Raw genomic sequence first — 13,803 nt, forward strand, 5'->3', positions numbered from 1 at the left:
TATCGAGAAGCCGCCCTAAGCCTCACGTAAGTTTTAAAAAACCTGGCTTTAGCCACGGCCTATTTATATATATATATAAATATATATATATATATATATATATATATATATATATATATATATATATATATATATATATACAAATCTCAGTGTTTGCCTTCTTGACAAACTCACCTTTTTATATTCACCTTATTGGTCAAAGTTCTTGAGTTTTAATAATTGCAAGTTGTTTGTAGTAACAAACTTCCTTGTTCAATAATTCAAATTAGTTCTATGTTCGAAAGAACTTGTCTTCTTTGACTGCAATACGTTAAATATTAGCCAATAATAACAGCCGGACCTTTTGTAATTTGAGACAATCACATTGCAGTTGGCAGAAGTTGTCGTATACTGCTGCGATAGTTGGAGTTTTACCACTGAGACCTGTGTATTCCTGCGAATTGAATGTGAGCAATCAAAGCCATAATGACTAGCCAATCAAAATGAAGAAGTCCAATGAGTCATAAAAAATCCATGATTATTGCTGTAAACTCCTAGCAGTTGGGGAATTCCCTAGTTTTGGGAATTTAGGGATTCCTTTTCCATAACATGTATATAAATTGTTTTTGATGATGGAGTTAGGTATTCAACTTGGAGTTAGGTTTGAAGCCAGAGTGTGTGGCAAGCTTGAGGAGCAGAGGTACATTACAATCATTGTACAGGTAAATATATAGCTAGTAGTTATCACATTTACATCACATGCTGTATGTCTGTATTCATTGACTGATGCTTTCATCAGCTAATTGTACAGACACTAAACAGAAAAGTTATCGAAAAGAATGATTTAAATGTTCAATTAATGATAGCAAACAAAATAAGAAAATGACTAACATCATGGTTTGTAAATTGAACAGTTTATGACACAAAAGAAATTACACTAAATTCTGACGACACACATTTCAGACTGAGTTCTGTTATGTTATGAGTAGAGAAGAACAATTGACGGTCACTAACATAACTAAATCAATGAAATTGTTAAACGGAATCAATATAGGTTGGAATAGATACCCCTAATTTGAGACTGTGTATTTGTAGTTAATGAGTTAAACCAAGCGTTACGCCAATAAAGAAAATTATACTAAGTTTTGTAAAAGGCTTTAAATTACATGAAGAAATGCTGAAGTGTTAAAAGTGAGTCAAAATGATGTACACGCGTTAATCGTTAGCAAACTGTTCAGGTGAAAGGACTTACTGTGAATGCTTGCCCAGTAACAGTATTACAAGTAAGTCTCATTTTTACAAAGCCATGTGCCTTTATACCCAAATACTGAAAGGTTGACTTGCAACAACTTCACATTACAGTTAATTGATATCAAAAGATTCACCATGTTTTACTCTGCTGTGTTGTAAGTGCAAAATATGTAGAAATGTGATTACAAGCTTTTAAAAGCTCAAAAATGAACAGTTAATCGCCGCCATCATGAAACCGCCGTAGGTTAGCATCTCTTTCCAAAACGGCTCAAATGGGACGTAGTTGTACAAAATGGCTTCTGTTTACACTTTCACGCAACCTCATTCGTCGAAATATTTTCACAAATATACTTCACGCTATCAATAAAACTATGTTTATTGTTCTTACGCGTCGGTTTCATCGTCATTGTAATGCCGTCACTTTTAGCACTGATATCTTATAACCTACCGTGAAAATTCGTTTAATTTTTTAACCTTAGCTCGAAGGAGTACATATCATTGTCTGATAAACACCTGTGATAATCAACAAATGCTGCAGAAATTATTCGCGAAGTATGGGTCACATGATCAGATTACGACTAGACGATTAGACCAAGCTGAAACAAAACTGTAAAGTAGCGAGCATCTATATTTGATACGGTGTCTTCATTAAAACCCGAAGTGTTTGTCATAAACTAGTACTACGATAAGTTTTATATTGAGCTTTTTATTGGTCTTCCAATTTACATGACAACATCACGTCACAAAACAATAACCAAAGTAATGACTACGTCAGAGAAATAAACTGTTTCCGATCTATGGCGGTTTCGTGATGGCTGCGATAAACTGTTCGTTTTTGAGCTTTTAAGAGCTTGTAATCACATTTCCACATATTTTGCACCTACAACACAGCAGAGTAAGACAAGGTGAATCTTTTGATACCAAATAACTGTAATGTGAATTTTGTGTCAAGTCAACCTTTAAGGGCTACTTCTAAGGGCATACTTTTGTACAGATATGGAAATGAACTCATAAGACTGAGCTTCATTAAAGAATAATCAATGAACCTGAGGCTGAATGTACACTTTCACACAAAAATTATACATCACAATTGTACCCAAAATTGATCGGCACGGCATATTGTGAATGTTGATAAAGTTAGCCATCCACAAGAGATTTGCATTACAGCTTAATCATATGTGTACATAAACAGCTGTTACGTATTAGCTGACTATGATTAGTATGCAGTTACATATGTCCATGGTATTTGTATTGATAAATACCATAGACTTACGTAACTACATACTAATAATAGTCAGCTAATAGATATTACCTACGTAAGTCTATAGTCTTTGTACTGATAAAAGGGGTGTAGTCTGAATATAAGCTGAGGAAACACCAATTTAATGGCTTGTTAAAGATAATTGGTCTATTACAAATCTTCATACCTATGAGTATTCATGGGTGTGTAAATTTCTCTTACGTACAATGAACCATACGACATTAATTTGTTTTGGTGTTAAGATTGCAAGGTAAAAGTATCATATGGAGGGCCATAGGAACTATTAGTAATTATTTAATGCACCCCTCTCCTGGGTAAAAACATCAAAATTTTAAATACGCGCTGTACATATTAAAAATTGGTACTAAAGTAGAATAGTAACTTTAGTAACTATGGCTACCTATTTAGTGGTTATGATCTGCAATAAAATGTAACATTAATATGTACAGCATTGTATGGAGATCTTACATTCACGACAGACGTCGTTGCTCATGGCGGTGTGAAAGAGACCTACCAGCAATGAGTTCGGTACACTATGACGCTACGTAATATAACTTTGATATTAATCCAAATGAATTTAGCTTACTAAACATACATACTTAAAGCTAAGTTTTAGTATTCAACAAGACTTAGCTTTCATTTTTTCATTCCAGGCCCCCCATGAAATAAAAGTTTTATTAAATCAGAATTTCCGAAAAATAGAGAATAGAATTTTCCAAGTATGACTCATACATGTAAAATACATGTAATTCAGCACTTCAGAACACTTATACTGCTTTCTAAACTGGAATATTTCATAGATTATTCTTTGAAACATTGCTTAGTTTTATGATTTAATTTTACATCTGTGTGAAAGTACAACTTTTAAGATACCAAGTTACAACCAAAACTAAAGTATGTGGGTATAGTGGCAAATGGCTTTGCAAAAAAAGGTTTAACACATTGTTTTCTCCTAAACCAGATCAGTACACGTGCCATATTTTAACTAAGTATGAACTTATAACACTATCATGTGTTTTGTTCATACAAAGAGCTGTGTGTTATCCTGTAGCTAAGCACTGATTCATCAAGTCCTTTTGTTCATTGTGTATTCCTTGAATGGGTACTGTTTCTAATCATTTAAGCAAACAAGGCTTATTGTGTGGCAAACAGAGCTTAGAAATGCAAGGAGAAGGCAACTCTACTATAACAGAAAGATTGGTCGCAAAGACTAATTTTATTCTAACACTCATTCTTAATGAAACTGCATTATAAAGAATAAATACATAATAATAAAAGTGTCCATTTTGCGTTAATCCTGATATCAAGACCTAATCTTTCTCTTACACTCTTTGTACCCTCCCATCTTGTATGGAAAAGCTCTATATTTTGTTAGCTTTACTTGATTTACAGAATTGTGTTGTTTTAGCTGTGCATTGGAACCATTTTAACATTTAATCTATCATTTTAACATTTAACAATTGTTACAATTGATTCAGTTCACTAATAGGGATGCAAAAAGTTGTAAACATACTTCTATAATCAATAAGTCTGAAAATAGCTAATCATTTGAAAGATTAGACAACTCCGTCAATACTTTAGACAATATGAGCAAAGAATCTGTTGTTTTAGAATTAAAGATCAACTTAACAAAACTTTTAGTAGATTTTATCAGAGAACATCGGTAATGTTTTATCATTTGCAATTTTTTTTTTCTGTTTGAGATGATCTGACTGACAGGATGTTTTAAGATTAAAAACTTAATCGCGATTAAAACACGCAGATCAAGTGAAGATGCGATGATGATGTTTATAGTTGCAAAGAGATTTTACAGAATAGAGACTCGTAATGCTACAACCTAGCTGATAGCAACTATAGCAATGATAGCAACTATAGCAATGATAGCAACTATAGCAATGATAGCAACTATAGCAATGATAGCAACTATAGCAATGATAGCAACTATAGCAATGATAGCAACTATAGCAATGATAGCAACTATAGCAATGATAGCAACTATAGCAATGATAGCAACTATAGCAATGATAGCAACTATAGCAATGATAGCAACTATAGCAATGATAGCAACTATAGCAATGATAGCAACTATAGCAATGATAGCAACTATAGCAATGATAGCAACTATAGCAATGATAGCAACTATAGCAATGATAGCAACTAGTGACATATTTCGCACGTATCTTTTTAGCCTTTTTGGTTAGCAGCAATTAAACATCAATCAGTCTTAAAACATCCTGGCATTTTATCCATAAGATAAAATATAATGACCTAAATTTATTGATGACTGTGAAAGGCTGACTAACTGTAAGCTTAACAAACTCAAAACAAATAAATATTATAGTTTATCAGAAAGCATCAGTAATTTTCAATCATTTGAGATTGTTTTTGATACGTGAGGTGACGACTGCCACGATGTTTTAAGATTAAAATGCTCAGAAGAAAAATCTGTGCGAAATGATGTCATTAGTTGTAGCCGTTGTTATAGTTGCTATCGGCTATTGTGTTCAAGGCGAAGCATTACTCTTCTCCAATCTGTCAGTCTCTTTGCAACTACATTTATAGGTGTCATAATCACACTTATGCTTGATCTCAGCGTTTTAACTGTGATCAAGTTTTTTTGATTTTAATCTTGAAACATCCTGGCTGTCAGATCACCTCAAACATCAAACACAGTCGCAAATGATGAAACATACCAATACTTTCTGATGGAATCTATTAAAATTTTGAGCAAATTTATCGTTAAGCCCAGTTTTAATCATACTATTTTACTTGAATGTCTTGCTTTGCGCAGATAACAGAATCAATCTATAACCTTCACCAAGGAGATAGACCCCGGTATCCGACCATTTATGCCTTTTACAAACGATACCAAACTAAAATCCAAAATGAGAACATATTCACATTAAGATGGGCGGACATGCTAGCAAACCTAAACCAACTTGTCGACAATGGAATAAAGGCTGCATTTGCCATCTGATACCTCTGCTTCTCAAGCTGCGCAAGCTGAACACCTTAGCAGTAAGTATCAAAGTTTGTGTCAAACCACTTACAGTATGAGATTTGAAGTTTTTCTTTCAACAAAGTACTATCACAAGAATCAATGTTTACTTATTTTGCAAAAACGGCACACACTTTGCAGTCAACGTTTTAAGTACAGCAACGATTGAATGACAGCCATAAAACTGATGTACTTTGGGTTTTGAATATAAATATTTCTTGCTCGCTTCTTGAGTTATGTTTTGGTAGAAAGATGGTAGGCATGAAAAGTTACAACAATCCCGAAATGAAAAATTTGAACGCTTGTCTCACCTCAAGTAAATGAGATTCCCACCTTTTGTGGCTCAGTTCATGCAAAAAGAAATCCTGTTTTATTTTTATTCATCACAATTGTCTAAGTAGAAAGCTGTTCAGCAGACGACAGCTGTGCCTCACCAAAACCTGTTTTTAATATTGAGTTAAGTGTGTGTAACTTTTCATCTCCGACTGCTAGCATTGCTTTGTTGTTTTCCCATCAATTATTGCCTAGCAACCATTTTCATTATCGCTTTGGGTAGACCATTTATTCATCGAGTTGTTCAATGTTTGTGCAAAACTTATTTACCTGTCCTTAAATCAGAATGATTAAACCATAAAGACTTGCTTTGGTGTCAGACATTATTAAACTAAATTTTATTGATTTCCCAAGTGCACAATTATAACAGCTATAATCTAGTCTAAAATATTGTTAAATTTTAATAATCCCACTGTAAATAAGATACGAACATTTTTTTAAACAGACAGTTTTAGTAAACTCCGTAGTAGTTTTATAAGTTTAATTAAAGTTGATAATCGATATTTTATTGTTGTAGTTTGTTTTTCTACTAGCAAGATCCAATGGAGACTGTGAAACCGTTATAAATGTAAGTATATGTTTCACTTAAAAACTTAAATCTCCTTATTTATTGCAGCTTGGTGGTTTATCGATTCTCTGGGGAAACGACATAAACTCTGTTTTTGCTAGAACTTTATAAAGCCATCGCCTACTAGCAATAGAAAAGTATACGAATGCTGCTAAGTTTAAAATGTTGCCATAAAGATATTTATCTATTAACTATGATATGAACTGGTCATCAAAAGGGCCCTTCGTTTTGCTACAAGCCAAAAAAATATGAAACCGTGATTTAATCAATAAAATGTAAAATGGAAAAACTAGTAAGCAAGCGATTCGCCTTACAAAATTAAAGAACAAAACTTTTATTTAATCCTACAATAGTCAGTGATTGTTTGACTGATCAATACAATAATAATTTACATGATGATAATGATGTCAACTCTAAAAACTTTGAATATAATTATAGAAACAAGTCAAGGTTATGGTAACTTGAACAATGATAATGCAACATCCACTTGTGCCATTGTTGTGACTACTAAAAAGTGCCTCATAATAGCAACTCCAATAAAAACAACACCCATGCTACTAGCTCTAATACACTGGTTACTACTACTGAGGGGTTAAAAAATAAAGCATATATAATCCCACAGGCTTTTAATGGCTGGAAAAATGTCACTGACTTCGGTGGTGATAAGCCTTTGTCGCTCAACAATTTTTCCTTTCACTCAGGGCCCAACTTCACACCGCTTGCTGATTTTCCACTGTTAGAATAATTTGATTACTTGTTCTTTCCTACTGAACAAGGTGGAAGTAACTTGTAAAAGATTATAGTAGCAGAATCTAATAAGTATTACTAGTATACAAATGCAAAAATGGGAGTTCTGCAACCACATTTTAAACTGCACCTTTGGTAAAGTGTTACAGTGGAGCGATGAAAAGCAATTATAGGACTACGTCTAAACAAGGGTTTGTGAGAAGCTCCAAATAAAGTAACTTGCTTTAATAAAAAGCATCACATTCAAAAATATTCAGTAAATATTAGCTAGAGCCATGTATGTTTATAAAATAAAACAGTGCAGTTGTATGTCATGCTGCAATACTAAAAGTATGTCCACATTAGAATAAGAATTTTATGAGTCCAACAAGACTCTGTTGTTTTTCATAATCACCATTCATCGAGTAAATTTGTGTGTAAATGGAGATATTGCTATGAGAACTGCAATAGAGCAAGAGAAGGCAAATTTTAAGATTGCTATAACAATCACAGAAACTAAAGAAAACCAATTATTAGAAATTTTACATATTATCAGCCAAAGTTAGTACCTAAAACCTTTGCTCATCTCTAAAGGCTAGTTTACAATGTATTGTTGTATGTCAGCAATGTATGTCGTATGTCAGCAATGTATTGTCGTATGTCAGCAATGTATTGTCGTATGTCAGCAATGTATGTCGTATGTCAGCAATGTATGTCGTATGTCAGCAATGGTTTTCAGCGAATATTCATCAACTATGTGCACCACAAACCGATACCGCCGCAAACTCACCGCAATGCAGATAAGTAAAAAAAGATTGCAGCTGCCAGAATTTTTTGATAGTTTGTTGAGCATTCACAAAAGTCTGTGCAATGTGCACTACTTCAAGAATGGTAACTGGCTGTAACAGATTGCTTGATCTATATTTTCTTTTATAACAGTTACTGCAGGACTAGCATTACATCGATTCAGCGACAGCGTTGTATAACTAAAATGCAATGTCGCTGATTATTCGCTCATGTAAACAGTCTTATGATAGGGTCGACAGCGTTATCACAGACAATCACCAAAATCTGCAAAGTTCGATCTCACAATTCTAAATGTTGAGGGATATAGTGGAAATCAGCCTTTAAGCTTCAATGTGCTTGTGAGCTTTCCCTCTGCTCAAAAGTGTGTAAGGATCAATTTTTAGGCATTTGTCAAGTTACTAAGCTCACAAATTTAATTCATTTTGTGGGCTGTCTTAATTCTAATCATATAGTGGTAATATGTATTCATTTCAATGTTTCTCATGTTTTCTAACAAAACATTTTTTAGACACTTGAAGCTTTGCCACAGAAAACAAAAAGGTCATGGTTCCATCGAATTCTCATCCGACCCATACCATATGAGCCAAAGCTTGGAGATCGACTTGTTACCCATAACCCTTGGGACAAACAGAATGTACTTAGCCGCCATTATAAAACCTTTCCACTGCAAATACTATTACACAAATTTTTAAAAGCTAGCAAATTTGTAGGTTCCAAACAAACAACTTCAAAAAGTTTTCAAGCGATCTTTGAAGATCAAAAACTAGGTTCTGAGAAAAACTCAGGAAAAAAAATAAAAAAAAAAACGAAAAAGGGCAAAGCTCGAAAAACCACAACTGATACCAAAGAACTCTCTGGCTTCAAGGACAGAAACCTGAGTAAGTAAAACATTTGTACTGCATCATATTTTTGCAAAAACAAAAAGCATAGCAATCAATTTACAACTAGCATTAACGTAAGATTTATGAAAAGCGTAAGATTTATGAATAGCGTAGGTAGCCTGCAAAGCTTAGTGAATTAGTGGTATTTATTACGTAACAGGTCATGCATCAGTAGACTGTCATGAGAACATGGCAAAAGCGCAGGATTGTTGTGGAAACAACATGGAACTGGCAGACACCGATGAACTCAGGAAAGTCTTAGATCTAGGAAAATCATGGGCAGACAGCACTTGTGGAATATATAGAGATCAGCTTGTTTATGTGATAGCAGGCTACCCAGAAAATCAGAATCAGCTGATATCTCTTTGCATTCAAGAGAAACTTGGTAAGATATGCTGCCAAAGAGAAGTTAAAGGTTACACCTGCTGCCATACTAGCTGGTTGCTGCTATACATGTTACGTGAATTGCTCAAGTTATTTTACATTTGTTGCCTAGGAGTTGATTGCCAGTAGTCGATTGTTAGTAGTCGATTTCTAGTAGTCGATTTCTAGTAGTCGATTTCTAGTAGTCGATTTCTAGTAGTCGATTTCTAGTAGTCGATTGTTAGTAGTCGATTTCTAGTGGTCGATTGTTAGTAGTCAATTGTTAGTAGTCAATTGTTAGTAGTCAATTGTTAGCAGTCGATTGTTAGTAGTCGATTGTTAGTAGTCAATTTCTAGTAGTCGATTGTTAGTAGTCGATTGTTAGTAGTCAATTGTTAGTAGTCGATTGTTAGTAGTCGATTGTTAGTAGTCGATTTCTAGTAGTCGATTGTTAGTAGTCGATTTCTAGTAGTCGATTTCTAGTAGTCGATTTCTAGTAGTCGATTGTTAGTAGTCGATTGTTAGTAGTCGATTGTTAGTAGTCGATTGTTAGTAGTCGATTGTTAGTAGTCGATTGTTAGTAGTCGATTGTTAGTAGTCGATTGTTAGTAGTCGATTACTAGTAAAAAATTATTGATAGTTACACAAATTTATGCTGATAAAGAGAGCAACACTTTCAGTAAATTTAAGAAAATGTAAAGAATGGTGCTATCACCAAGAGAATTAACCGAGAGGCTGAAGTACCATACACACTGGTGTCAGTGACTGATCCATCTAACCACCTCTACTGTCAGTAATTTTCTAAGTCATGTAAGATTACTGTTGCAGGTAGAATGAGTCCAAAAGAGTACCGTACCTATGTCTTAACTGAACTGACACTAGAGGAAAGAGAATCTCTCCTGGTAGATGAGAAAGAAAGAAGAAAGACGTTTTTAGCACACTGGTCATTTGATGGCAATCTTTGTGCCGAGAAGATGGCACAGGCTGGATTCTATTGTCTTGGTAGCCTCTCTGACAATTGCAATAGTATTACAGATGTCTTCTAGTTTTTATTCATTTTTATAGCGACATATTTATTAGTTTAAGATAATCGTGAGTTAGCGGTTTTGTTCTAATTTCTGAAAACAATCAAAACTTCCCTTTGCAAATTTATAAGTATGAAACAATTGCATGTGGGAATTTACAAGAACTCCTTGCAATAGCAGCTTCGAGCCTTCTTACAAATAGAAAGTCCTTGACCTCTTCAGTAAAGATTTTTCTAGAAATCATTTTTTATTTTGATTTAAGTGGAATTGTGTAAACAGATAGCAAATATATCACAAACAACTTTTCAGTGCCAATCTATTAAATAACAAATTAACAAATTAGTTTTATTCAAACCAGCAAGAGGTAAAGAAAAAACTCTTTTTCACTCTGGAAAGTTCTATTTCATTATTTTTCATCCAATTTTTGTAAACACTTGTTTGAAACAAAAATCTAAAAACTATCCATATAGATCAAGGAGGGATCACAGATTTCTCTAATAATTATTATAAAGCTCTGCAGCGTATAAAAGATACAAACTTATTGAAAACCGCTATTAACATAGAGAAAAGCAAAAACAGTATTAAAATACACTTTTTGCAAATGGGAACACAAAAAATTTTCGGAGTTTTGGAATTTGTGTTTATTTTCATTTTTTTGTGTTCACATTTTAGAAAAGCATTTTGCAGCGTTGCTAGTAAAGCTTTGTGTCATATTGTTTGAAACTTTTGAGCTAAGGCTACACAGTTGAACTAGATACAAAGTTACTTTTCCATTGTTTCAATACTACCATAATATCTGTGGACAGGCAAGAATTTTAAATGTATGAATACTCCAACTTTGTAACCTTTGAGTTAATAAGAATATGTTTGACAGGTGTGGAAGATAAAGTACAGTGTGTCTTCTGCCGTGGCAGCATGAAGAAGTGGAGTAGGGAGGACAACCCTATGGCTGAACATGCAAAGGCGTTTGCCTTCTGCAGGTTTGTTAAGGGACTTGATTGTGGTAATAGAGAGTACAGGAATACTTTGTTGAGCAGTGATGAACTGAAAAATTTGGAAATGTTTCCCCAGCTTGGTAAGTGTTGTCTATGGTGACTTACATTGTCTATGGTGGTTTTGATAACTTAAATTTACTTTTATTAAAGCTAGGCACCATGTACCTGACTAACAAAATACATATGTAGAGATGTACGGATTAAAATAGATTGATTTAATGCCATTTGGTGCCAACTATCGGGATCCTTACTTATTTAGCTCCGTACAGTTTGGTACTGCTTGCTAGTATTATTAGCCAACTATACTTATCGCTCAATACTGAAGTCACTTCTGAATTTCTTTAGATTGAATTTTAAGTTTACTGGTTTTTTACCTATTGGTAGATGTTGAAAAAAACAATATTGAGCATAAGAATTTAAACAAAGTCCCATCATAATGGATTAAATATAATTTGTTGCTGGTCATAGTCCAAATCAGAAGCTGCTGAAATATGTGAAAGCTGATAAGTGTATTTTAAATATTGTAAGACTGCCTGCAAAAAAAAGACTTGAATATTTAAGGCTAAGCCCGCAAATATGAAATTTACTTAAGATTGGATTTTAACAATTTTATTATAGTTTGCATTATTGTCAAGTTAAAGCTTTGAATTAAGTTTAATTTAATTAGACTTATTTAATTACCTGGTTTAATTTTTAATTGTATTATTAATTTGTTTTGGCCACAAAATATTGGCACCAAAAACATTGACCCCAAAGTGGTTGCTTAAAAAAGCATTAGACCTATACTGATTGCACCTGTAATAATCTTGTGATGCTGGGTTAAAATTCGTATTAGTTATTCTGCCGATAGCAGATTAAGCATTAGCCAATGAACCCTTGACTCTTAAAAAAGCCTATTTTAATAAGAAAGCATAGGATATATTTAAACATGATCAGGAGGAGGAGTTTTTATGTTAACTTATTAGTAAGCAATACACTAAGTACTTAGGAACGTTTTGCAAACTTAGTTTTTACCATAATTCTTTGCACATATAGTGGAGTTTAGTCGGTTTAGACCAGCATTTGGTATAAAGCTAGAAATCTTTCATTTTTATAAGGCGATGATTGGAAGCAATAGTATAAACTTGGTCAAAACAATTTTGGATTCTCTACCTAGTTGTCAACATAATTACTCAAATTTGCGGCATGAAACTTACAATCAGATTTATATACCGCTCTTACTTACCTTATATACAGCTCTTACTTACCTTATATACAGCTCTTACTTACCTTATATACAACTCTTACTTACCTTATATACAGCTCTTACTTACCTTATATACCGCTCTTACTTATCTAACCCTTCCTCATGGATGAGGTCGAGAGATATTCACCATCCTGTGTCAGCTGATTCACTTTTTACCAACACAACTTCGTCAGCATCCATGACTCAATTGTTTCTAACTGATATGTTGTCTAAAACTTTGTTTCCTAGCTTTTACCCCTTTACTTTTGGCCCAAATTGCCAAAAACCAATGATCGTTTGCTTTTTTCATGAAACATGTATTTATAAAACTGTTTTGTCCATCTGCTAAGTACTGCTAATAATATTACTACGATTACTACTACTATTACTACTATCACTCCTGCTACTACTACTATTATTATTATTACTACTATTACTATTATTACTACTACTACTATTACTACTGTTACTACTACTATTACTACCACTGTTACTACTACTATTACTGCTACTACTACTACTACTACTACTACTAATACTACTATTATTACTACTACTGATATTACTACTACTACTGTTACTACAACTATAATAAGACAAAGAAAATTGTTTCAATGATGTTAGTTTTAAAATTTTTCTATCTTACTTTCCATCTGCTTTATTATTGAGTATTGATAAGGTGTCTATTTAAGTATGCTATTTATGTATATACGTAATGTGTTAAAATCTCAAGTAAAATTGAACTACCTATTGTTTCACACTATTGATACCTACAGCCCTTTTCTACAGAAATTGTATTTACTCGTCCAGCTTGGCTATTAAGATATCTTTTGAGCTCTATGACAATAAACTAAAACTAAATATATTATGTTGCTGATAATAACAACAAAGGCTATTATGTGATGTGTAACATCACATAACATCGTGAGGTCACATAACACTACACGATGTCATGTGATGTTACATAACTCTACATGACATCATGTGATGTTACATAACACTACATGACATCATGTGATGTTACATAACACTTCCTGCCATTGCGATACATTCGCTATCCGCCAGGTAATCCGCAAGCTTGTGTCATCCACAAGATGAAAATGATGAAAACACACAAATCAAGCGAGTTTTGTTACTGGCACATTTTTTCAAATGCTTCATGCTTGTGCAAGATGGCAAACTGCACTTACGAATGATGCTCAAAAAACGCCATGCGAGCTGTTTTAAACATTATCCACACTTCTGTTTTCTTATTTTGCGTGCTGCTAAACAAAACAGGAGTGTGTCGTTATGATCTCAGACGTAGAATTCCCCATCGTTTTTTAACAAAGCTTTTTTTAAAACACTTATCACACAGTAACTTAATATGCGCTAAACTCCAAATCAACATC

The 13,803-nt window shown here is 33.5% G+C and overlaps 1 protein-coding gene across 1 annotated transcript in view; it reads left to right on the forward strand.

The window, feature by feature from the left end:
* Positions 1-640: 640 nt before the first annotated feature.
* LOC137408813 (uncharacterized) overlaps positions 641-13,803 on the forward strand; it is a 28,275-nt gene continuing 15,112 nt past the window's right edge. Inside the window, exons 1-7 of the mRNA XM_068095398.1 lie at positions 641-701; positions 5,283-5,509; positions 6,340-6,390; positions 8,432-8,801; positions 8,965-9,189; positions 9,996-10,169; positions 11,067-11,267. Of these exons, the coding sequence (XP_067951499.1) occupies positions 5,399-5,509; positions 6,340-6,390; positions 8,432-8,801; positions 8,965-9,189; positions 9,996-10,169; positions 11,067-11,267 (1,132 nt within the window). The 5' untranslated portion in view covers positions 641-701; positions 5,283-5,398. The remainder of the gene's footprint in view (positions 702-5,282; positions 5,510-6,339; positions 6,391-8,431; positions 8,802-8,964; positions 9,190-9,995; positions 10,170-11,066; positions 11,268-13,803) is intronic.

This window comes from Watersipora subatra, chromosome 11, assembly GCF_963576615.1.
Source record: "Watersipora subatra chromosome 11, tzWatSuba1.1, whole genome shotgun sequence".
Classification (NCBI taxonomy): Eukaryota; Metazoa; Bryozoa; class Gymnolaemata; order Cheilostomatida; family Watersiporidae; genus Watersipora; species Watersipora subatra.